This window comes from Amia ocellicauda, chromosome 5 (assembly GCF_036373705.1).
Source record: "Amia ocellicauda isolate fAmiCal2 chromosome 5, fAmiCal2.hap1, whole genome shotgun sequence".
In the NCBI taxonomy this organism is placed as follows: domain Eukaryota; kingdom Metazoa; phylum Chordata; class Actinopteri; order Amiiformes; family Amiidae; genus Amia; species Amia ocellicauda.
This window is the reverse complement of record NC_089854.1, coordinates 27,541,487-27,568,326: the sequence shown is the minus strand read 5'-3', so window position 1 is coordinate 27,568,326 and position 26,840 is coordinate 27,541,487. Positions and strand designations below refer to the sequence as shown.

General features: G+C 36.6%; 1 protein-coding gene across 1 annotated transcript in view; it reads left to right on the top strand.

Annotated features, from left to right (window-relative positions):
* The window catches only part of ankfn1a (ankyrin repeat and fibronectin type III domain containing 1a), a 53,598-nt gene that overhangs the window by 19,366 nt on the left and 7,392 nt on the right, over positions 1 to 26,840 (top strand). The window contains exons 5-15 of the mRNA XM_066704649.1: positions 5,044 to 5,141; positions 6,060 to 6,150; positions 6,887 to 6,994; positions 12,401 to 12,500; positions 13,242 to 13,374; positions 13,776 to 13,892; positions 15,296 to 15,511; positions 15,984 to 16,150; positions 18,732 to 18,882; positions 20,449 to 20,617; positions 21,365 to 21,531. Coding sequence (XP_066560746.1) covers positions 5,044 to 5,141; positions 6,060 to 6,150; positions 6,887 to 6,994; positions 12,401 to 12,500; positions 13,242 to 13,374; positions 13,776 to 13,892; positions 15,296 to 15,511; positions 15,984 to 16,150; positions 18,732 to 18,882; positions 20,449 to 20,617; positions 21,365 to 21,531 — 1,517 coding nt within the window. The remainder of the gene's footprint in view (positions 1 to 5,043; positions 5,142 to 6,059; positions 6,151 to 6,886; positions 6,995 to 12,400; positions 12,501 to 13,241; positions 13,375 to 13,775; positions 13,893 to 15,295; positions 15,512 to 15,983; positions 16,151 to 18,731; positions 18,883 to 20,448; positions 20,618 to 21,364; positions 21,532 to 26,840) is intronic.

The following is a 26,840-nucleotide window of genomic DNA, read 5'->3' as shown; positions in this document are numbered from 1 at the left end:
TTTTCAATCACCAGAAACATTGTGATTAAGACAAAGGACCCCCAAAAAAATTCCAGACTCAGGTTGAAGGCATTAAATGCGTAGGTAAGCTTAATGTGCTTTTAAGGAAGAAAAAAATTGAAAGAAGTTGCCTCATCTTTTATATTGCAGTGAAATTGGTCTGAACTACCTTTCTGTGAAGTCAATTCTGAAACATGTGGATGATGTGATGATTCAATCAGTTGATCGTCTTAACATAACAATCATTCTTGCATGCCATTACCAACATATCTTCTTGTTTGTAAAATTGTTTTCATAGCTTGGCAGATTAAGCAATCAGCAAATGTCCATCCTTCTCCTTCTCGGTATTCATTAAGCATCTCAGCTTAGTGTTTCTGCACTAATATAAGTACAGTGGGCTACAATGTACAGTAGCCAGAAAAGTCGCTGTTTGTTTTTCATATTCTCCCTCCCGAACGGTTCTGTGCTCCGTTCTCTGATGAAGATCATCCTCTTTCTGTAGCTCAAAGCTGGTACTTTTTATTCAGAAAAGAGAAATTTCACAGTTGAATAGCCCCCATGCTGATAGAGAATTTCTTTGATCTCCTAACTCACTATCTGGCTAACTCTTTGGAACAGTGCTTTAGGATTAGAAGCAAAAGATCCACATTACAAGCAAGTGATTTCTGCGGGCAAGGAAAAATATATATTAGATTTCTGGCACAGCATGTTTGAAGTGTCCGGATTACTTTTGTATCGTCTTTTCTTTTTTTTCTGTTGTTTCCCCACTGATTGCATTGTGTTGCAGCTATTATAGGATTTTTAAAATACCTCTTTATGAGCAAGAATGTTCCAAACAATTAGACGTTTTCTGTTGTTTTGTTTCTGCTGGATGCAGTTAAAAGAAACGTTCATTAATGGATGAAAATTGAAATAGGCCCCTTCCAGAAAAGAACGAAAATGTCTTTCAGCCCAGCTACACATATTACATTTCTTGCATCTTATCAGTTCTACAGCTAAGATATGAAGCAATGGCTGCTGCCCTGAATTGATGATATTTCCAAATATCGGAAGGAAAAAAACAAAGTCAGATAGTGAGGAGATATTTTGCCTGGGGGGTAAATGAAAGAGGACCTAGGATTTTTTTTAATGTAGGTAGTATTGATATAAATTGGATTTTCTACAAAATAGCCAATCTGCTATTTCTAACAGAAGATTGCATATAAAGTAGTATTTGTTGGCTAGAGTTATCTAATTGAAGTTTCGGATTTAATACCATAAGTAGTTCTATTTTGTTTAACGCCTCATGCTTTAGAGAAATATGATTCTCTCAAAGACCAGGTTTGATCCTTTGGGAATCCTGCTCTTTTAAAATTTCTCTAATTCTCAAGACACTTGAGACACATAGTGAAAACCTGATACAGCCCATTCTCTCTTCAGTCTACTGTTCTATCTGGGATCTACTGTACGCCAGTCACATTAATGAGAAGCAGTTGCATTTTTCTTGGTGGTTTTCGGAAATCTCTGCCTAAAATCACCCTGTCAAATTCCATTGTATTGATCAGCACTTTGGACAGGTACGTGCCTTACGTTCATACGTTCATTGAGTGTTTCTGCAATCAGTAGAGTTGGATTTGACAGGTGCTTGGGAGATGTATTGTATTATTTTTAGTGATCATGATCTTACTGTGCAGTGATATTGCTTTGCTGTCAAGTGAGTGTCTGGAATCGATGGTGGTACGTCCCAATCATCATAAGCAGGGTACAATCTGTCCACCATTAACGGATTTAAAAATATTTTAGTAGTAGTAAGCTTCAAATAACCAAAACGGAAACTTTGAATCATCTGATTTTGACAAAACGTTTTTCCTCCCATTGAAATCAGTTTCAGATCCCTTTGAGGTCAGAAACAACAAAGAGCCCACAAAGTATACAAAAGTGCTTTTAGTAATACACAGCATTTGCAAGTAATGAAATGTGTGGTTTGGGATAAATTATGTATTTTGCTGTTCAGATTGCAGTAGCAATTTAAAAAGAAATAACATTAAGCGTTTGAACAAAAATGTTGGAAAAAAAAGAATGTTTTAGCTTCCAGCAATTCAAGAAATGGTAAAAGTTAATTTGCAAATGCTGAGCTTTGACAGTCTCTCATTGTTGCTTTCCATTTTCTATACTAATTGCTGGCCTGCAGAGGTATTGACATTTTAAGAGGTGAAATAAACTTGCTTAGGAAACACATGAGGTTAAGTATTATGAACGTTCATTTACCCATAATTGTTTCCTCAATCATCCAGTACCATTAAGATTTCTGAACCTTTGTTTTTTTTATTTTGCATTTGTGATTAGAACATCAGTCATTTTAATTTTTTCTTGGCACAACATGGTGTGTTTTTATGATTGTCCTCAGAGAAGTAAATTCAGTCCACTTCTTACAGGTCTGTCCCTGAATGATGTCTTCAGGGAAATAAAATACAAAAGGAATTATAAAAAGCTGAAAATATTATCAAAAAAAAAAAAGTAATTCAAGAGTTAATTGCTATGGTTTAAGAATAGCTGGTCATCTTTGCAGTGCTAAATCTCATACCTCCTACTTTCCATTAATTGGCATAATACAGAAATGTTTTAATGTTAGCGTTTGTGATTGCACTTACTTTGACATCTCATTTATAATGTACTGATAATTATAAACAGAAATATAGGGCTACTTTAATTGACAACATCCATTTTAAAACATTGCATACTCCAGTAGCACATCCACATTATAAGTGTAAATGTCTGAATAAAAAAACAGTGCCTTGATCTGCACAAATACCCCGGGGTCATAGTGTGAAAAGATACATTTCTTATACTAATACTTTTGTCAGTACAAAAATAAAAACTCAGCCTTATACCCTCTTGTTTTATTGAACATATTCATGAATTTACATGATGATAAAATTGAATATGGCATGAATGAATCTGCACAGTGACATCCAGCACACTTTTGCTTAATATTCTTCTGAAGCGAATCTCTGTAGAACTGAATAATGAGATGGTTAATTTATTGATATCAGATGCCACTTTAATTAGAGAATCCTTCAGGTAGAGAATATGTTGGCTGTCTTTCTAAAAATTAAATTTAGCTGCCAGATCTAGGACTGTGGGTAATATAGAATACTTCAATTGCCTAATTGGCTACTCAAATATGTATTTAAAATGCAAATGACGGTTGCACTTTAAGACTTTCGCCAATCTGTTATTCAGAAAACCTTATTCTTGAAAAGTATTGTTTGGCTGTTATTAGTCAAAGAGGAGAAAAAATACAAATTATTGTAAATAGACACAATTAACCCCTCTGTTAGCAAAGTTCAGTATATAAACAGTAGACATAAATACTAGTGTCCACCTTGACATTTGTAAATGGGTTTCTTTAAAGAAATTAGTCAACAGAAGATGGGCTCCAATAGCAATTATTGGCCATGAAGGAGTTAACATTGAAACCCATCACTGCTGCTTTAATTAATTCAAAGTATCACTTATAACTGTACATGTACTCAGTCATGCATGTTTGTATGTATGTATTGTTTAGCATTGTTGTTGGGATATTTTTTTTCTCTTTCTGTTTCTGCAATTAGCTTGATGCCATGGTTACTACAAGAAGGAGGGACTAATTGAAATGATGAGAGCTTGTCTGCACAGGGGTGGGGTCTTCTGCCCTTGTGTATTTTTGGCATTGTAATAAGAACTATCCCTCTGACAGGTTTATAGTTTGGAAAACCAAACACCTTGATATACTTGCCAAACCTATTAAACACTGGCTTAGAACATTTTAGACTCATACAGATTGCAACAGTGTGAAGGCAATCTTTATGCCCCTAGTGTTTGCAACAGTATGCACTTATAATCCTTGTCAATTACATATTTTACATACATTTAAATAATGGCATTAGTTTTATTCCTACACTTATAATAATATACAGGTATTTCTGTATGTACTGCAATTCTGTCACATACCAGTAAACTCTGGAAGCTGAATACTAGCCTCAAATGAAAGTGAACAGGGACACCGAAACAATGCCAGATTTGTGTCTGGAATGTGATGGAACTTCGTCACATGCATAACCAATATTATAATGATGTCGAGAGGCTATTTTCCCTCCAAGTTGCTCCCACCCACACAAACCCTCATCTAGTTCCAAGTTTTTAAATAACACTGCTGAAATTTCAGGGCCAGTTTTCCAAACATCCTTTTTTTCTGCATTTGTATGAAATGATTGACACATTTATTTTGAAATGAAAGCGTTTTCAAAGTCAACATTATTTGTCATATGAATGACTTAAGCAATATGCAGTGTCATTCGGTAGCCTTGGAATATATTGCAATGGAATATTTTACCACTGTGCCTTATTTTAATGCATTGTTAGCATGCATAATACAACTGCGATTAAGGTTATATACATGTACTTTTTTAAATATCATTTTTTGGTTTTAATATTTAAAATGTAATCAGTGATAAAAGCTTGCTACCAAACCTTTTTTGTTCACATAGTTGACTCAAGTCTTTAAGATGCTTGTAGTTTTTAGTCCTTGTAATGACTCGATTGTTGTGTTACATATGTATTTTGTATGGGAATGCACAAAACACTGATGAATGGGAAGCTGCCCTGACATAGATACATATGTGATATAGTTAGTCTTTACATTGTGAGACTGTGAGGTATACACTGCCTTTAAATTGTAAGATTATGAGGTAAGAACTAATTCTCAGTCCATTTATACAGCAGTGTTTCAGAAACAGTAATGACAGAAAATAAACAAAATATTCACATGTGTATTTCGTGTGACAGCAGCAATTACATGTGTTTATTAAGAAAGGCTTTTATTTTATTTCCCTAGTATGACTTGACAGTTAAAAATACCTGACTAAATCCAAATAATATATTTTTGTCTTGCTGAGTTTCTTTTTGCAGGATAATAGATAATAGTGTGTTTATGCATGCCTTCCATGTTTTGTATGATAGGTAATATGCTATTTTTCTCTTTGTTTCTGATGATGGGATTTGTTTTTTGTTTTCTTGGCATAGTGGAATGGAGTTGTCTGAAGGACTTATCCTTGCTGGCTGGAGAAATAATAATGGACAATCTTCAGTCTTTGAGGTGCACTATCACTGGTCTCACAACGGTAAATGCCAAATCATGCAATTAGATCTCCACTTCTCCAAACCATTTTGTGGGGGCTCTGACATTTGCATTCAGCACTCTCGGCAATAACAGCAACGCAGCCATTCCTCTGGCAACAACTGCCAGTCATTAAGCATAATTTGTCTGGTATCCGTGAGCTGAAATACACAAAGGAATAAGCAGACAGCATAAACCATTTTTGTAAGTTGTCATGTGGAGAGATCAGAAGAGATTGGCCTCATGTGGGGAGCGGGGAGCCTTGAGCGAGGGGCTCACACTATAATCTCCTGAAGGATCATGGAGGTCAGACTCTTGATAGATCCAGCTCTGACTGCATGTCTGATTGTTAAAATAACAAAAACGCTTCATCTCCCTTGCCACCTACAGACAGTTCTGTATCCTTAGGCTCTGTTTGTAGGGAGTATTAACAGTCATTTTGATTACCCTGCTGTCCTTTAATTCTTCATTGTTTTTGAGTCGTGGTGTAAGATTATGTAAACCCGTAATTATTCGTTTTTTGGGTTTGTACGATTATCTCCATCCTTTACATAATCACAGCACAAATAAGTAGGTAAAATAATGTGTAAAGATAATTAACAATGTAAGCAGATGGCTCTATTGTTTTGCTTTTGTCTTCCTGCTCTGTGCATTAAAATGAATAAATACAGAATGTAATTTGACAGGCCAAACATTTCTCTTAGAAAACTGGATTGCAAATTAAATTATATTTTTACTATGGTAATTCTTTTCTGAATCTTTGTTGTTTTAAAGCCTAAAATGTTTTATATTTACCTTTAAGAAGCAATTTGGTGAACTAACATATTTTAAAGTGCATTCATTTCACTGAAACTTCATACAAATTTGATGTTATAACAGGCTGTAATTTGTTATATCAATAGTTATTAATTTTATTTTTCAGGGAAGGACCTATTACGTGCAGGTTTCTGCCTATAACATTAAGGGCTGGGGTCCCCCACAGTTGGCTACTCCTGCTTTTGCAACTCCATCAAGTAAGTAGATGGGGGTTTTACTGATGTGAAGAAAATCAGTTTCGATGTTGATTAGCCACTTAGTAATATTGTATCTCTAATGCAGGATCCCATAGTGGACCTTTGACTTTTTCTTTTTAACGGAATGTGAAGGTGATATCGAGTGATTTAACCTAACATCTGCAAACAACTTTTTAAAGTGCAGAAAGTGGATGATTTAAGTTACATGGCAGCTAAACACAAGATTAACTACACAAAGTGACCTATTAAGCATAAAGTAATAGTAACACTAAATGTTACTTCTGGCATTTGTATATAGTTAAAAGCTATGTTCGTGTATGAGCGGTTACTGATACATCATAAACTACAACACAGAGCTATGTTTTACCGTGGTGAATACTGCATTAATATTCGAATTTGACAGGTGTCATCTTTCACTTCAGAGCTCCATTTGTTTAAAAGTTTTCTACGCATTCTTATTCAGAAAAATAAATGCATTCCTTCATCTCACGAATGCAAGTGCATTAATTCTCAAACCAACATATGAAGGAGACCTCCGCCTTCTTCCCCATGTATTCTTTAGTCCAAATGTTTGTGAGCGAGTTCTGTTGTTGTTTTATGGATTTACACCAGTGAGCCTTTGATGTTAGGGGTGAATGGAAGACTCTCAATTTTGATTGTGCGTTTGTTTGTTTCTTTTCATTTTGTGTTCGATTTAAGTCTTTGTGGTTTTGTTCCCCCCTCTCCCCCTCTCCAGACTGGAAAGAGTCTGATGGCAGGGAGTCTCGGCACCGGGGACAAATTGAGGCAATGGAACGTCTACTTCAGCAGGTCCGAGTCACACATCAACATTACAGCTGTGGAGGTGAGGAGGAGAATCCTGGGTGGTAGGGCACCAGTCACGGCCTCCGTGGCGCCTGTAATTTTAGCTGCATTCTAACTGGGTCATACCTTCCCATTCATCAGGAAAAGAGATATTATTAATATTGGCACATCTGGAATCACTTTACTGTCTCACTTTAACCCTTCAAATGATTTGGGGTAGGGAGTTCCCCCTCCCTCTAACCCTCCCTTTCCCTTTCCCTTTCTCCTTTCTCTTTTCTCTTTTCTCTTCTCTCTTCTCTCTCCTCCCCTCCCCCTTCAGCTCCCCTCCCCTCTCCCTTACTCCTGTCTTTGCAAGTAAATGAAATAAGCTGTACAGAATTAAGTATAGCATTTACCCTCGGCTTCCTTTTGTTCTGCCGACATGGAATCATTAAATAATTTAATGGCCCTTGCAAAGACGAAAATAAAGCGCTACTTTCCCAACTGTTGAGCTCACTTCTTTTCGAAATGTTTGAAGAAAACCGAGAAGCAAACTGTGGTCTGTCTTTTCAACAAGACATCAGGGCAGAGGGTATTTTTCCTTAAACAAATGTATATCTTAATCCATATATACCTATATATTTTAACATATCCAAAGAAGGAGCACTTTACTTTAAGCAAAACTAGACTTTACAAAGAAGAAGAATCACATCAAGAAGTAATTCACATCAATTTACCAAGAATATGAATGTCTTTGCATGCATTCAATCTGACAGGAGGGTATGCAAACTTTGACATTGAGCAGAAACTTAGTAGCTGTGTCTGACTGGTTTGGACGGGACTTCGATAGATAGCTACACATGTTTTATTGCATTTATTTTTTTCAGACACATATATACAGAGAGCATGGTCTTGCTATGGTCCATCCACATTCAAACATCCCAGAATTATAAAAGATTCTTGTTACAAAATGTGTACATTTTGATCGTACCTATGGCATATTGGGTTCCATGAATCTAAAAGTTTAACATTGAATGTTTCAGTTGTTTGATTGAAGCAGACTTTCACTTGGACCTTATAAATCGTTTCCCGGTATGAAAGCCAGGGCTCCAAGCTGTCAAGCTATCAGGGATTAAAAAGACCATCATTTGGGTAATTGAGAGGGCAATTTTAATAATGCACAATCAGCCAACCGAAAGGATAAGGTGATCTCAGAAAATTTCCCTGTGAGTTTCTCTGCTCCCAAACATAGTCCAGTTCTTGCTTTTTTTTTTCTTCAATATCATTTTTTCGTTATAATTTTTAATGGGTTTTGCAGTCCTTTAACTTCATGGAAACTTACTCAAATATGCAGTTTGTGTAATTTAATCAGCAAATGCAGTTTAGCATATTTTAGATCTATTTAGATAAATTGTATTATTCAGAATACATAGAAACATTTGTCCCCTTTTTTATCCATCTCATCATTTATTTGATTCACTCCTTTATTTAAGATTAATCGCATTCAAGAATACAACTGTGGTGTTAACTGTAAGAACTGAAAAAAGTGATTTGTCTGAAAGAGTTACAGTGCAAAGAGGTTTAGTACAACTGTGCAGACTGCATACTACCACAGTGAAGTGAAAACCACAGCAAAGCAAGTCAAGGATTACAGTACACTTAAATAGAGAGGGTTGTTCAATCAAACTGCTGTCTCAGGCACACCTCCAATCCACCTGATCCACACAGCTCAAACCAAGCTTCGAGCCCGCCATGCCAGGCAGCAGTCCCCTTACACAGGGAGTTTAAATACACTTGGAAGTACATGATGAGCTCCACCACACAAGTATCTTGATATTGTTCCTCTTCCAAAATACCTGTGTTGATAATCCAGCCCAGATTTGACCCAGACATCTCTGCAAGACAGGGCCCAACCTGAGCAGGGGCTTTGAGCAGGGGCTTTAACCAGGGCAGACTGCAAATGAAATAGTTGAACTCAAATAGCTGTGTTTAAATATTTCCATAGCTTTACTGTCATATTCACATATCACAGGTTTTCAAGTAGTTTATATACAAAATCATAATTGTGATCCCTGTTATATTCTATTCATTCATATGTTCTGTATGTCAGCTATACACTGCACCTTTGTAAACCATTGGGGAAACAAACAACAAGAAAACAACAAAAACTGTAGAAGCAATACAGCAGCCTACTGAAGTACACCATCCATAGGGCCAAGCAGACGTCTTGTGTCTGTGGGCAAGGTTGGCAACAAGCCTGTTTCTAATCCACTTGTGGTTATTATAGGGATAGAGGTCTGCTGTTTCGAGTGCTGACAGTCCTTCAACTCTCACAAGCACTAACTTCATTACCAAACTATATATGAATTTGTTTGAGAAGTAAAAAAAAAAATGGTTCATCACTCATCTGTTTATGACTCAACACTAATGATGTCAGAGGGAATGCTGCCAGTCTCACTAAGTATACCGTATAATTGATTTTATATAAAAGGTCTTATTTGTTTGAAAATAAGAGGGGTTTTCTTTTTTTTTTCTTTAATCATACCATTTCAAGTATTTGACAGAATCTCCCAAACAGAACGTTGCCTCCCACTACGAAAATCTGTACAACTCTTTTATTTCAAACTGAAATCAGTGTTTACCAGGAGACTACTCAGTGGTGTATTATTTCTTGGGTGTAATAGATGTGAGGCTTTTGGTTATAAAGAAATACATAAGTTAGAAAATTATGATGATCTTCCCTTAATAATTCTGCAGTTTAATTATTCACCAAATTTAAATCCTGGAAAAACCAAACATATATTTTCAAGGGTTTTAATCAATAACAATAATAATTCAATCAACATAATTCTCAGACTGTCTATATATATGTGAGAGTGCCATGTTTTATTTATGCACATGTTTTGATGTTTATATGTGTGCATTTTTTTAAATTATATGTTTACATGTGTGTTTTGTATTTACTTTGAGAGCTGGAGTTCAAAAATAATTTAAACAAAAATAATCTGTAATGGTACAATGACACTACTATAAAAACATGAGAAAAATAAATTCATTTAAGGTTATCTTAATTTATGATGTGTATAGGTATAGCTGAGAGTCTGCTTACAGACTTAGGGGTGTGTGTTGCACACAGCACCCTGTGTTCCAGTTGTAGACGGAGTGACCCCCCCCAACACAGCTGGCTCACACAAGCACTGACTACGCAGCTATATAAGCAGCTTCTGTCATGAGGGGTTGGAAACTCTTGCCCATGATCATTACAGATGAGCCCTCTACCTTTACAAGTGTTGAAAAGGCACCGTTGACCTGTGTTAAATTGCCTAAGAAAAACGGAGAATGCTTCTTTCTCCCGACCCCCGCCCCCCCACACCTTTTTCTCATGCTACCCTGGCATCACGGTGACGTTGTGTATATGGAGCAGACAGATGGACCGCCACCTCATCAATCAAAAGTAATCCGTTTTCTTATGAAACAGTATTTATTTATTTACTCACCGGGGACATTTCGGCTGGACGGCAGGCCAACAAACTCGTGTCGTACAATCCACTTGTCAAAAACATTTAGCTTTCCTCCAGCAAAAATAAATACAGCAACAGAATGCGAGTTACAGCTCCCTGTTGCACCTCTAACCCCTGTTTGTATTGCTTTCATTGTAGAAGACATTTAATTAGGTGGTCCAGACAGTGTGTGTTTGATCTGTAAAAGGCCTTAAAGCATAAGATGCGCTTGAATTGTTCTCAGTTTTATCACTACAGTGATTGTTTGTTTCACTTCATGCTTGGGTACAGTGGACTAGACATTCCATACAGATAAAGGAACAATTCTATGAATAGATTCAGTAGCTTGACGACTTACTTTGAGTAATTGATTGTTCAGGATGTAGTCCCAATTGTTACTTCCCGATTTGATCTTTTAAGAAATTTGGAAATAACAGTAAGACCTATGTAAGTAAAGCCCACTGTAATTTGCTCCAGTAAATGGGACAAATTCTGCCTGATCTTAGGGTTATAAAATACATACCTGGAGTAATACATTAATTGAATAGCAACGTATTTTCACTATGTTATCTGTTTTTATTACATTTTTTATAGAGTGTTTTTTATCTTTAGCTCTAACCAGCATCTGTGAAGAGTAGAAGTGAGAATTTGTAATAATCTCAAAAGTGTTTAGAGCGATTGTAGGTCTCTTGTATACGTATTTTACTCACAATATATTATTTCCTATTTTGCATGCTCACAGTTAGATGTTTATAAGTGTATATGAACATTTTTAATTGTGTGGTTCTTAATTCGTCTGCTTAAAAGCCTGTGTGAGTGACTCCTGGTTTCAAATTGGAAAGAATGACAATAAACAGCAGTCCAATAATAATCCTCGTTCATTGCTGAGATAAATTGCTGGAACAGTCTAGGGAGTTTGGTGTTTGGAGTATTCATTAATAATAGCAGCAGTGTGGAAGTATTGTGAAGAGACGGAATTATCCAGAGATGTGTTAAAAGGACTTGTCTCGTTGGGTTTAATGTTTTGGAAAAAGTCAAGTGATTCAACACAACAAAATCATTCATTCCTCCCGACAGACCTTGGCCCAGTAGCGTGACCAAATTGCAGTGATTACATATTTCTGACAACGACTTTAATGGTGTAAACAGTTTTTCAGCAGAATTAATCGTGCTGTCTGCCTACTGTTTACTGTAAGGCAATTACGTGATGCTTAATTTAAAGAAAAGGACGTCTGAAGATTGGCATCACTGAAATCTCAGCCGATATGACTGCCTCGACAGGGAGATACGCAGCTGAACGCCAAGAGATAACTTGTTAATCAGAATCGCTCAACTGCACTGAACCCATTCATAACAACTGACCTTTTTTTATCAGTGGCACCGGTTGTGTTTATAATGCTTATTGTGAGTACCCATTTCAGTTTCCTGTATTAATTAAGTGGCCTTTTTTTCAGTGGAACATTTGAACCATACCGTATAGATGTTTTTTTCTCCTTTTTCCTCTGAACTCTTGGATCTACAGTTCTTTGAAGCTGTTTATGATTTTATGGTGGCTATTCACTGGAATAGAGGAATGAAATGCACTTTCCAATAACTGCCTTCTTTGAATTGGTGAAAGCTTCTTCAGTCTTCTTTAGTGGTCTTCAACACCCATTAAGTCTTACTCCTTTTTATTATTTTTTAAAGATCTACATAGAGAGAAGTGGCAGTCTAGCAAAGCATTGACAGCTGGAAACACCATTGCTGCAACAAGTTTCTATTGAAGCGTTTGAAATCTAACCAAGAATGCAGGTTATGTTCATTCCATTGATGCAAAATATGTTGTTCTGTTTATTTTAGCACCTACCCCAAACATTTTCCAAAAAGTGTGTGCTGACAAAGAGATTTGAGTTTGATATATGGCATCACTGTTGCTACAATTCAGTCACGACAGGAGCCTCAATTTGCGGGATATTTGTTTCTTTCAGATAATTCTAAGTTACAGAATCCTAGTCGCAAGCAGTCTGTCTCCAGGAGCCTGAAACACCTTTTTCATTCTTCAAACAAGTTTGTGAAAACACTGAAAAGGTGGGTGCACTACACTGTGTTATATATGTTCACATATATGTAATACATTAGAGATCAAGCTAAAGGAAAGAAAGTACATCTTACTTGTGTTACACTGAAAGTCTAGTGACAGTTTTGAAGATTATGGAGCCATTTTGCCTTTGAATTAAGATGCACTGTAAGCAGCCTTTGCGCGGTAATTCCTCTTAATTCTGCATATAACTGGACACTAATGCGTAAATGCAGAATCAAATATTATTTTAATGAGATTTCTTTGTTGTATATTAATGTTTCCTCCCATCTAGCTCCTAATTAAAAAATAATTAATTAATTTAAGCAAAAACACAGCGTATAAAACAGCTCATTAGAAAGGTGATTGTACTATGCCAGTCAGTCTGTGACACTGCATGCCTTTTAGCTTTTTAATTCCAGGCTTTCAGATGCTTTCATTGTTGGTTTTGAAGCCAGGATTGCTTCTTTTGCTTTTACCTCTCTCTTAAGTATGTGGTTTAAGTCATATGCATTATAATTTAAATCCTATATAATAATTTAAATAATTTAAATCCTATATTTCTTGTCACTGGTTGCCACATTATCACAGCGTTTTGAAAATCTGAAGGTTTATCAAAAGAGGAATTCAGACTTCGTGAAACATTTCTCTTTTAAGAGCCTTTTTGCATTGTAAAATTGTGGTCATTAGTAAATTTGCTTTATATATGCAATTTTGAAGGTTTGCTTTAAATTGCATTATGTCATCTGCAGGGGACTTTATGTGGCAGCAGTGTTTTATCACAAGGACAGTCTTCTAGTTACCAATGAGGATCAGATACCGATTGTGGAAATAGATGATTCTTACACCAGTTCCATCATGCAAGACTTTCTGTGGTTTACAAAGGTATGTATACTTTTGTGTCTGTTTGCCTACCATTCCATAATCCTGGGTTGAAGTAGTTGGCTTATAGTGTGGATTGATTGGCAGGGTTAACACATTCTGGTACGCATGCTCATTTACTTGGGGAATAGCTTGCAATTAGGTAGGGATCCAAACTGTTTAATTATTAAGCTGCAGGGGCATTGCATAACCTAGTTTAGGAAAAACACATGGATGAGACGAGGAGACCAGACAGTCATTTTTAAAACCAAAACCAAATTGTGCAGCTTTCCTTGGAGTGCTCCGCATTATTAGATTTGCTCCATGTGTTTTGGGAATGAGTCGTCCCCTGCTTGCAAGCGAACGAGTGGCAGCCACTGTGTCAATGGCAGGGAGGAGATGTAACAAGGTTTTTGTCTTGGCAGCTGTCTTGCATGTGGGAAGACGTCCGGTGGCTCCGGCAGAGCATGTCGGTGTCCATGTCCTCCTCCTCTACCCTGCAGGCGAGACAGAAAATGCTGTCTGCTGCTGGACAGCTACAGGTGAGTTCCAGCTGGCAACGGAGATCCTACGGAGAGACTACTCATCTGAATTGCAGGAAAAATGGCTAGTGATCCATTTATTAAATATGTAAAATCACTCAGTTAATTTACAAAATGAAGTATATATATATAGTATATGTGGATTTTATCAAGATATTTAGGAAATACAGCTTTAAGAAAACCAACAAGCTGCGATAATCTTCTGATTATTTTTTACCCTGCTTTTAAACTAGAAAGTTGCAGGAGGCTTTCACTGGAGAATCCGCCAGCCCAGTATACCATTTGTGTCTGCGGATACCCTGTTGTAGTGGGAACATTGGTAAAGAATACAGAAGGAATCGTGCTGCTTTTTATTGAAAAGAATAATCCTCAAAATATAATCCATAGCTTCGGTCACAGTGAGAGCCCTAGTGTTGAGGGTTGTGTGCATTTCTTCGCCTTTTGCATTATGTGGAATAAAATGCACAGCTGTTCTGCAAGTATCTTCTCCATATGTTCAAAACACTCAAGCGTGGAAATATGTAAGATGAAGAATAAAATGTAGTCTCACAGCCTATCTGTCTTTTTCACCATTTGCTGCGAGCAGTAAAAAGGAAATGACTGTTTCCAACTTGAAACTGCAGGCACTGAATATGCATGAAGTCAGGCAATTAGAAAATGAATGTGCATAGTGGTTTTGACAACTCCCTACTGATACTGGAGTACAAATCTTCTCTTCTACACACTGTTATGCTTCCATCTAGACCTCTTCACACCCATTTCCTTCTCTGAAATATTTTGGCATGTCCTAGCTGACATATTTTCAAACTGCATTCCCTCGCCATAATACACACAAATGACTCTTCTGCTGCCAGAATTCTGCTGATGATCGTCCTTGTTCGCCTCTGAATGGATTGTCTGACTACGGCGTTTAATGAGCACCCTGGATTTATTTGCGAGTACATAATGAGAGGGAAATGAAACTATTAGTCAGTGTGCACAGACACGGCCCTCAATTAACCGCTTCTGTGGTCTACTTAAACACCAGGGATGACTTACAACTGACAAGAAGAAAAGTAGGAGGATCGCAAGTTCTGCTGACTGTTAATTGGCCCTGTATTGTGGTTTACCTGGATATTTGTTGGTATTATTTTCTGTTTGCGTCTTTAAAAATATATTTTCACAGTCAGATGTTTAAAATGAAGCCTGCTGTGTATATAAAGTTGGTTCTGTGTAGAGTAGAGGAAAGGGTGCATAGTTAGAGGTTGGATCTGTTAATACAAATATTACTGTAGTATGATTGCCCCCATTTTTCAGCCTTTTTGCCCTACCACTGCCTTGCCATTTAATACCCTTCATTAGGCCAACTCCAGTGCTATTCTAGCATGTGTTTCCCATTACTTTATTGTCTCACCCTTTCACAGAACCTGCTCGGCACTCACAATCTGGGACGTGTTTATTATGAGCCCATTAAAGACAGGCACGGCAATGTCCTGATAGTCACAATAAGAGAGATGGAGAGCCTCTTTTCCTTCTTCAATGGAAAGTGGATGCAGATTTCCAAGCTGCAGAGTCAGAGGAAATCCCTCTCAACCCCAGAGGAGCCCACCGCTCTCGACATACTACTGATCACTATCCAGGTATGTTCATCATTGTTCAACAGGAGAAGACTTATGACTTGTATTACTTCAATTATTTCTTTATACCCACGTGATCCACATATCCATTTGTTTTCCTGTCCAAAATAAAGGTTCATAGCTATTCAAATAGTTTCCTTCCAAGGTGTTCTAGAAACAAATTAACCATCATGGACCTCTTTAGCACATGACCTGTCCTGATTGTTTACTTTTCATTGGAAAAATACGGACAATTATTTTGTCCCAGTAATTGCTGGACTGAAGCCTAAAATCAGCCTTCAAATGCCAACCCTTTTTTATCTACTGTCTAATTGCATTTGCTCAAAAGAAGTCATCTATGTCTCCACCCCTGTTGTCAGGTGGAAACACCCACATTGTTTTGTATTCTCTGTTTTGGGTTTTAAATATGGGGTCTTATGTCTGAAACCCTACATTTTTATTGACAATGTCCCTCTGTGAACTTTGTATTCTACAGGATATTCTCTCCTACCAGAGACGAAGCCAGCATCGACTGTCTCCGGGTCTGTACTTGGGATACCTGAAGCTCTGCAGTTCTGTGGACCAAATTAAAGTCCTTGTCCCTCAAAGGCTTCCCAATATGCTGTGCCATATGAAAATAAGAGACAACAGCAATGTTTCCAGGTAAGGATGTCTTAGTTGTAGTAAATAAAATAAAAAATGCTTTAGGGCTCAAGTGCTCTAAACAAGCAGTGAATAACAGTGATGATATAATGATAGAAAACATATATGAGGATATCTAATAATCCAACAAACTCCCTCTTTACTGTTTTCAAATCAAGCTCTTGGTCATTACAAGGATGCCTTTTACATGTAAATGAATATCAATCCACTGTAAATGTCATCTTTTGTCCAAAAAGCAATCAACTGTTGTACATTTCAAAAACAAATTATTATCTCAGGGTGTTTGACATTAATGGACTAAAATATGAAACTGAAGATAAACAAAAGAGGGAAGTAGGTGCTTAAAAGCTGTGGTGCAAAGGTGATTTACTGATTTGAGTTTCTGATTAACTTCATTGTAACTAGCATGGCCACATGTACTAGTGGTACAATGATATTGAATACTACCTAATAAGAGGTATACAACTGTGTAATACTTCACATTATATTATTAAAAATAATAATAATTTAAAATCAGACAGGAATAATAATACTATTGAATATTATAAATGTTCATAAGGGAGACAGATGAAGCCTGAAATGATCTCAGATAACATTTAAGTTGTTTAATAATTTACTAATCCACATCATCATCTCGACCTTGGAAGAAACGCTGCATAGACCACTTTTAAGATCCAAATTGAAGAACAGCAACTCAGCAAAGCCAAGACTAAAAAGAGCCACTAAAGATGTTGCATTTGTACTCATTAGGATTTGAGACACATTTCCTATGATATAACTCCGTAAGCCTTTGTGTAGCATTGTTCACAGTGCAGCAGTGTCAGCTTGGTGTCTATATTCCATCAGTCCATTACTTTCTATATTCAACTGGAACTCACACATTTCACACCATGTGTGTTTTTGTTGCATGTTTTAAATCAGTGCATCAGGCCTGTGATGGTTAATACATTTAAAGCGCAATCTCCTGAGGAATTTAGCCTTATTTGATATTCCTTGTTAAAGGAAGCTCTTCGCATGGAGCTGTTTATTTGGGTGCTATCAGATATTATTATTCCTCTTAACTTGGCCTGAAGCAGCCAGGTAAAAAAAAAAAATGTATAAAATGTTGGTTGGCTCCTGCTTGAGGAATTTCTGGAGTGATGACAGAACTGGTGTACATTGGAAAGTGTGAAGTGAAAGACAGAAAAACTGAAGCTGCTTTTTTCTTCATCTGACTCACTCCATTGAAAGTTGAAAAACACATCAGGAAAATGAAATGCAATGCCATGGCTAATTGAATTTTACGAAGATTTGAGAACTTATATATTTAAAAGCCGTTTGGCGTCCCTGACTGGAATATTTTTCAAACTCGAATGTGGACGCATGTTTGGATGCTTTATGTTTCAACAGACCTCCTTTGAATATAATGATTTCTGAAATTGTCCTCTTCCCTTGATGAAACAATAAGAATACTGGAAGATGACAACAAAGGTCTTTGGCGGTCAAGTATAAAAAACAAAAAGCAACTGTTGGGACAAAAGCAGGCCTGTACTACATAGGGCATTTCCCCCACTTTTTGACATGATTCCATTTTAAATGAAAACAAAAATGTTTCTTTATTTTAATGTAAGGTCATGACTTTGACCTTGGTAGGTTGGTCTAGACAGGGAACATATTATCCCCCTTTCCACCCCAAACTGATTGTAAAACAGTACATTTATTAATGCTTTTCATTCTTTGGGCACTAGTGCAGTCAGCAGAAGTCTTTGTTTTAAACATGAAGCTTGCATGAGATGATACATATTTACATCTTGGAAAAAATATGTAAAAAAAAGAAATCTCTGCTGGGAACTTCAAGTTCTTGCGTTCCCTCATTTCTTCAAACAAATCTTTCACTCCTTCTCTGTCATTCAGATGATCAGTCTTCTGTAACAGTTTACTGCTTTTTATTCAACAGCAGGGTTTAAGATGTTGCATCCCCATTCCGTAAGATTTTCCTTCTCATTAGGGTCACTTTTTTTTTTTAACAAAACTTTATTAATAACTTGTATTTCACTTCAGCATGCCATACTTGTTTAAGCATACTCTTGTAAAATTTAGAAAGCCTGCGCTATAAGGCTAGAATGACTCCACTTAGATGCTCTGCGGTAATTGTATCTGTGGATTTCAGGTCGCCCATTTCCTTTCCAAGCTTACTTGTAGGAGTATGGTTTATGAAGGGAAAAAATATACGATTTTAAATGGCATAGGAATGCAAAGGCTAATAAAGAGATATTGAAGCAACCGTAATGATTGTCTTAGGTAGCCAAATTATAAGGATTGAGTGACAGACTCTTGCTACCACTGTTTCCATTTCACTTCTGTAATTTGCACTGTTTGTTGGCATGCATGCCTTCTCTGTACATTTTGCCATAACTCTTCCCTGTCAGCCCAGCTCTTAATTTGAACAAATGAGGAAGATTATGGGTAGTTGATACTGTACGCGCTTCCTAATGTAACAGCAGCCATGGTTCTGCAGGGATATGTAAAAATATACAGTACTGTGAAAAGTAAAGAAATGCAACTGTGTTTACTCATTTTAAGTATCTCCTTCTGTGCCTAGAGATGAGTGGGAATGGCTCCAAAAACTGTCTGGCCCTGCTTATGTGGAAAGTGTGGATCAGACATCGGTCTGCCACACTCAACTGTTCTTCTATGAGCTCCAGTTGGCTGTAAAAGGCTTGCTTAAACAAATCAATCTACCTCTGCACCAGGTACTTGTTTTGAATATGTTTTTTTTTTTTGTTTTTTTTTTACAATACCAGGCTGTATACTGCATTGCATGTCCAACGTTTTACAGCAACATATACATGAAGTATTTGGCTGGGCATGAACACTTTGGCACCCCTATTCCTCACACTGTGTGAAGAGAGGTTTTCCCTGCACACATATTAGCTGGGAGCAGAGATGGGAAGGATCAGACAATACAACTCTATTGAATTTTCTTAGAGAGGAGAGTTCTAATAACATAGACTCTCCATGGACCTTGAGAGATAAAGAATGTAAGCAAGCATATCGATATATATTCTTTATGATCCTTCTGTGGACATATTATCCAATGCTATGAATTCCAAAAGAACATTGTGTTCCAGATTCAGAAAAAATACAATGTTTGAGGGTCTGTCTGAGATTTCCAAAATTAACCCTTTTAAATGTTTATTTCAAATCGTTCTTTTCTTTGTTAATAAAATACAATATATATATATATATATATATATATATATATATATATATATATATATATATATATATATATATTGTTTGTCATCAGCTAAAATAGTATTTATATTTTCTATGTGCCACCGCTCTATGAGCATCAATAGCTGTTTTGCCATTGAAGTAACTGTCCTGTTCAGAAGCACAAAGTAAAACTGTGATATGTGGTATCAGCATCATGCTCTTATATGTCAACTGTTTTGCTTTGACATATACAGTATGATGTAATCTTTAAACTCAGGCACATCTTCCTTATCTAAAATAATAAATATCCACCCAATACGCACGTCAGCATCTGTGATACACTGTTGCTATCACAGATGCTGACATGCATATCGGGTGAAATATCTCTTGAAAGTTCTTTGAATCACAGTTTCAGTTTCAGTTTTATTATAGAAAAAGTGCTAATACTTAGATTTGGCCTTTGCTGTCTTCATTTTTTTTTTATGTCTTAATTGCTTTCTGTTTCTTGACAATTAGTAATCAGCAATTTGAGTAAATAGTACAGCTTTTTAGCTTTTAAATGTTGTCTTGACATTTTTTGATGTTTTTAGAATATCCCCTTTCTGTGTAATTCAGAGTCTTGAGTTTTTGAGATAATTTTCTCATTTTGAGAGACCAATCTGAAACAAAAGAATGGCTAAATGTCTGAACAATGTTAGAATCACAGACATATTTTACCTTCTGTGTCATTGTGCAGAGTACAGCCTTTTGCTGATGCACTAGGAAATACACAGGTGAATATGAACAACATCACTACCTAACGGTCATCCCAAAACCTAACCACCCAGTAGGTGGCGTGTTAATGACTTGATTACACTTGACATGTGCTTCGTTTGCCCAGAGTGATTGATAGCATGAGGTTGCTGAGAACCAGGTCATCAGTTTAGATGTACTCATGATTTTCACTTGTTCTGAGTTAAAGCAAAGGGCTCTGCACTTGTCTGTGATGTGCAGTTGTGGGAGGCGGGCAGGTAAATCATTGACTCGATTGCAAACTGGTGCCAGTGCTGTGTGAGAGCATTGCTGTAACCCTCTCCTCCTGTGCTTGTGTCCCTGTGCAGGCCAAGCACTTCCGTCTCTACACACAGGAGGTGCTGGAGCTGGGTCACAATGTCTCCTTTCTTCTGCTGCTCCCTGCCTCAGACGACGTCTGCACTGCCCCGGGACAAAATAATCCTTACACCCCGCACTCAGGGTTTCTCAATCTCCCTCTTCAAATGTTTGAACTAGGTATACTACCTTCAGTTTCACCTACAATATTAGCTCAGTGGCCTTATAAAAATGCACAGATTCCAATCTGTTCCCCCTTCTCCCAGAGGAATGCCAATAAATCACACTCCTGCCGTGGGCTGCAGTCTAGTCTGTAGCCCCTGTATGGGGCTATGTAAAAAAGGGAAAAAATCATGACTACTTTGGCATTTAAAAATAATTGATTAAACACTTAAAATTCCAATCACGCAGAATATATTTTATGTTGATGGCAAGAATGTTAATGGGTTTTGTTATATTGTAGAAGAATCTTTCAATGTGTATTTGTACCTATTTTTATTATCTATATATTGATAATTATTATAAATATTATTAGTAGAAGAATTGTTGCATTTTAAAGTTTCTTGCCTATTTTTATGAATATATATTTGCTAAAATACAAAATGCCTAACCATAAAATGTAGGTGGCAAGGAACAAAACTTAATTCTAAAATAATACTTTTAACAGAGAGTAAAGTGATGTTATCGGAATCTGGTATGTGGAGAATTACAGGCAATAATGTAGTGTACTGTTAAATAATGCATTGTAAGTTTCCTTATTAATCTATCAGTATTTTGATTGAGTGCCAAAGACAAGAAGAGCATCCATTAATAATGTGAAGTGGAAATTTGTGAGGAAGGCTAAAGACTTTTTTTTTTGGTCTAAGCCTTCTTAAAACATCTTCAGAAAGGTTCAGCTCCCGTGACTTATCTGTTTTCTCTTTTCAGTTCACTTTTGCACTTATAAGGAAAAATTCATCAGCCTATACTGTCGTCTTTCTGCTGTGTTGGACCTTGACTCGCTCATTACCCAGCAGTCACTGAGGGAGGCCATTTCAGACACCGAAGTGGCGTCTGCAAAACAGAGGCACCAACATGTTTTAGACTACATACAGGTACGTGGCATATTTAGAATTAATAACAAATTATGAACACCAGCAAAGTTTGCCTTCCAGATAGTTATGTGCTAGCCTACATACTGATCCCCTGCATTTGTGTGTGTGTGTGCATGTGTGTGCATGTGTGTGCATGTGTGTGCGTGTGTGTGCGTGTGTATGTGTGCATTTGTGCATTTGTGCATTTGTGCATGTGTGTTTGAAATCATTTTTCACTTTGTGTTTACACATGACTTCACTGCTAACAGCAACAGACCTCACAGGCAAAGCTGATATGAGTTATTTTTCTGTTATTTCACTTTTTAATTATTGCATACACCTTGTTTACAGGGTTCTTAGAGAATATATTGTGTCTGTTTTGGTTCAGACTATCACTTACAGTAATAAACAGTCCTTCCTGCAACTTCCAGTAACTGTGGAAAGTCCACAACTGACACTAAGGAACTAATGTGGGGATCTGTAAAACATGGCACCGGCTTTGATGGGCTCAGAGCAGGGGTAGTCTGTAGGGACCGTGGGCCAAATCTGGACCGCCAGACGCTTTTGACTGGACCGCAAGAATAAAAATTATGATTTTTAGTTTTTTATCATGAGGTTTGTTGCACTTATTGCTTGTTATTGTGTGGAACCTAGTAGCAGCCCATCCTGGTTATTAGCCAATAGGATGTTACGTATTAATATGGGATGTTCTATATAGAGCTAGTGTTCCCATTAGTTCGTTAGTTGATTCCTCGCAGATTCCCGGTTCGGGCGACTCTGTACACATTCTGGATTGGGGAAAGAGCATTAGTTTGTACTTGTCAAAAAAACTAAACAAAAATGTATTCGGTTTGTTTTCCTGATTTCTAAAAATTTGTAATTTGTCTTGTGGACATATTTCAGCCTACAAAATATAAAAGTGCATACACATGACCGGGGGTTGCACGGTGCCATAGATTGTATTCACCTAGAAACTCCTACATCAGTGGCGGAAACAGCTGATTTCCAATGAAGACGCATCCTCACCAGTTTCAATTCCACCGAAATAGATCTCTGTGATTGACAAGCACCAGAAACCACGTCTAGTTTGCCTGCACAATGGCGGTTCATGTGTGAATTTTCACTGGTGATGTGTGGTTGTGAAGCAAAGATATGTTTGAGTCCAAATCTGCCTGATTTCATGGAGATTTTTTTTACTTCAGAATTGTGCATTTCAGGTCTCCAGTTGTCAAAATCTTCATTAACTTTGTGCAGTGCACAGTGGGGCAAAGGGAAATGGTAAAGACTTGAATCTAATAAGACACGAAATGCTTGAAAGTTTATATTATATTTATCTATATGCCTACAATAATCTTACAAATTAAAATTAAAAGTGTTCTGAAACCGTTTTAATACTAATATTTACAATTATTTAAATGGTTTACTTTTGTACTTTATCAAATGAATGTACTAAATATAAGCAACAGGGTATATTACTAATTCACAGAATTGTTTGTGTGTGTTGGAAAGGGTCATTTGAAGGTGTGATCCCCCCCACCTCCATCTGATATCTGGACATTGACTATACCTTGACCAAGAAATTTGGACCCTGACACAAAATAATTGAATACCCCTGGCTTAGCGTATTGTGCAACAGAGACTTGTTTCCCCATCACATATGTATCACAAGTGAAATACAATTTAATAAAAATGTATTTATTTATTATAAGTTTGTCTCTAATTCAGAAACTGCTAGTGTACGAACTTTCTTTATGATCAAATGTATCTATGTTATAACTAGTAGACTATTTATTAACAATAACATCCTAACTCCCTATCAGGTTTCGACTAGAATGAAAAGCATCTATAATTTGACTAGTGAAAAAATAATGTAACCCACCACAATGGTCTTGGAGATTAATCGAGATTAACCGCAAAACCACAAATGCACGTGTGAGCTCAGATCTAAAAAAAAAAAAACAATTTACAGATCTCAAAAATAAAAACAGACTGTCACAGAAAAAAAATGAAATATCATGTGTGCAGTTACGAAATGTGGGACTTCCTGGTTCAAAACAACGTTAAAAAATGGATTATGAAAGTATTACCATATTGTGTGAAGTGTGTGAAAATAAATGTTTCTGTCAAATACATTTGGTATGTGAGTGACTTCCCATTGCCTCAGTTATCCATGCCCTGCATATGCACCAACCAATGTTCTCATCTATGATCTTTCCAGAATATAATAAATTCTTTCCATTAAGAATCACTCTGCAGCTTTGCTTTGAGAAAGTCAATCAGGGGATCCATATATTTAATGGATATTGTTCTGGCTTTTCTAGCAAGTCATAGGGGTTATAAAACAAAAGTGTATGCAAAGTATAGGCAATTTATCATGGACATAAAATAACACATTAATCCTCAACTATTTATAATACTTCACTTAATACCGTCATTTATATTAATCTTGTACTTTGGATGTATACACTGTAGCTTTAAATATTCATTAAGGTGTTATTAAAGTATAATTACTTTGTATTCATACATTATATTAAAAAGGGGGTAATTTGAAACTCCTACAGTGGTAATTTAATGTATTTTCATTATTGCATTACGTCCTTGCCGATCTGAACATCAGTAACACAAATAAGCTAAGCATGAATGGCTTGGTTTTCTTCTGCTAAGTACAGATGCCTTACAGTTATGCTATTGGGCACAATACACTTTGAATATTGCAATTTACTTTGAGCTGTGCATGCTGACAAATATATGAAATGTGATCCACTGCTTAAAATATACTTTAATAATATTTATTAATGTAATATTTGAAATTTTCCCAGTATCCGCATTAAAGTGGCATAGCCACATTTTGTTCTTCTTTGACACATTTTTGCAATGATGTTTTGGGATTATATTTGTTGTAATCAAGCATTTAAACCTTATTCTTTAAAACACTTGAAAGCATTTTGTTTGACAGCTTTTCGTATGTTAGCATTTCAGTCATGCTAAGACTGCCTATGTTAGAAATGCAGAGCCAGCTTTCCAGTGTCACTTCATTTTACTGTTGAACTGGAATAAAACTGGAATATGAACTCCAAAATCCCAGACATCTTCCTAATCCATCACCCTTTCTTTTGGCATGCTTAATTCAGCAAGTCCTTCAGCTAAAAAATCGTTTACAAATATCCCGAGGCCAGAGCCCCACATTTTCTTTAAAATAAACCATCACAAATTTATGGAATAGGAAATCTCACTTGATGGGCTTCATTGATAACATTCATGCTGCTTCTCAAATTGTAGCCCTGCCAGAACATACACCATAGCCAAGAATTTCCTTTTGTTCCGAGCTATTATTTTCAAGCACTGCTGTGTAAGATATATGAATCAATAAAGGTATACATTTGTCAGGGCTGTAACTGTTCTTTCTGTGGTTCATATGTAGACAAGTAAGTCAAAGCCAGCCTTAAAGTCCAGGCCCTTTCGGTTGTGGCTGAGGCAGTGTAGGGAGTTATCTTTTAGATTATATTTTAAGGGACATATCACCTGAAACCTTTAGCTGTTGTTTTGAGGTCATCCTTCATGATTAAGACTCCCTAGATTGTGTTTATTTCTGCAGGTCGTACCTGCCTTTAAATCTATAAGTAGTGCTGTAAATCCAAGTCAGTTTTCTCACTTAAATCACTGTGAGATGTTGACGAACCAAGTATTTCTTAATAATTTCAATAAGGTGATGCCAAGTACATAACGAGTCAGTAAGTGTTCTGTCACATAGTTCTCAAAGTGTCAGAAAGGCTCATGGAGAGCAAATTACAATAGTTTTTGTATTTTAGAAACGACACAATTAATGAGATTAGCATTCATCGAGTCTTCCCTTTCACCTGAAGAAAAATGCAGTGGTACACTGACTGCTTAGTTACAGTGACAGGTGTATTGTCATTTGATTGCAATTTCAAGAGTGTCATTTTAATGGGAATCAATTATTAATAAATGAGTGTATTGTCATCAGATCTGCATGATTTAATTGAGAAATGAGCATGGATTAACAACACTAATGAAAGCTTAAAAGGCAGAAATAAATGTCAAAAACAGGCAGCGCTATTCATTTGCTTCTGTTATGGATGCAAGTGTGTATATTAGCAAAGTGTAAAAATAAATGGTACAAATCATTTAATGTAGTAAAGGAGTATACATATGTTATATACATAGTACATGATACGGTACAATGAATTTAAGTAATTTGAATAAGTAATGTTTGGACAACACAGTAATGGTTTTCATAATGCACACCTGAAAGTGAGTTGCCATACGTGTACCCTCCGTTGAATATAATGTTGTTATTTCTTAATAGACCTAAGCTTATATCTACTTCCCTTTTAACAGAAGACAAATGATCTAATCCTTCTATTGGAATTAAAAAACTCTTCCATACCATTGTACTTGGCAATCCTCCCCACTTGTCATCAGAGCTTCAGCATACTTTCTATAAGTAGTCATCTTGTGGTGTCAAGCTTCATTAAAGAGGCATGGTGCTTCTATCTGCCAGAAAGGGGTCTGGTTGCTCCTTCAACTTTGAGTTTGCTTCTGCATAGCCTTTTGACTCCCCTTTCAAAATAAGGACCCCCTTGTAAATAACATAAACATCTCCAGGGTGTCTAAGACTGCTGGAAAATATGAATGCGCTTCTGGATGTCAGAAACAAAAGCCAGTCTCTGGAAGCCTGCAGCCAAATCAGAGTTTATTCTGTCTTTGATCTAGTACAAATTGGTTCTTTAGCACGCTGGCATTTTAAAGCGATGTTACTGCTAGGAATTGAGAAAACAACAATATTGATTTTTCCACTCTCATTCTGAAAACTGTGGTGTTATATAGATCTGAGGACCTTCCATAGACAAGAGCATGTCTTCATCACGAATCTTCATCACGGCATTTCCCCATTGTAAAACAAAAAAGGTGATTGATACAATCAGTCACTGTAGTATGATGTGTATTCCTCATCATTTAAAAGATGATAGTACTTGCACTTGTAATCCTTTCAGCTTCTGCACAGATGTTGTATGTCAATAGAGCTGGCAAAATCTGACATGCACAATGAATTTCAAGTGAATCAAAGACATCCATTCAGTTTAATGTATTTGCAGTCATACCTGATCTTGTATTTTTCAGTTGAATTTGTATTTGTATTTTTTATGTTGAGCCATTACGGAGTAAGATATTGGGTAATGTTTCATTTATGCCTCACATTTAGCTCTACATATACAGGCCATCAGCTACAAAATATATACACTGATCAGCCATAACATTATGACCATCTGCCTAATATTGTGTAGGTCCTCCTTTTGCCGCCAAAACAG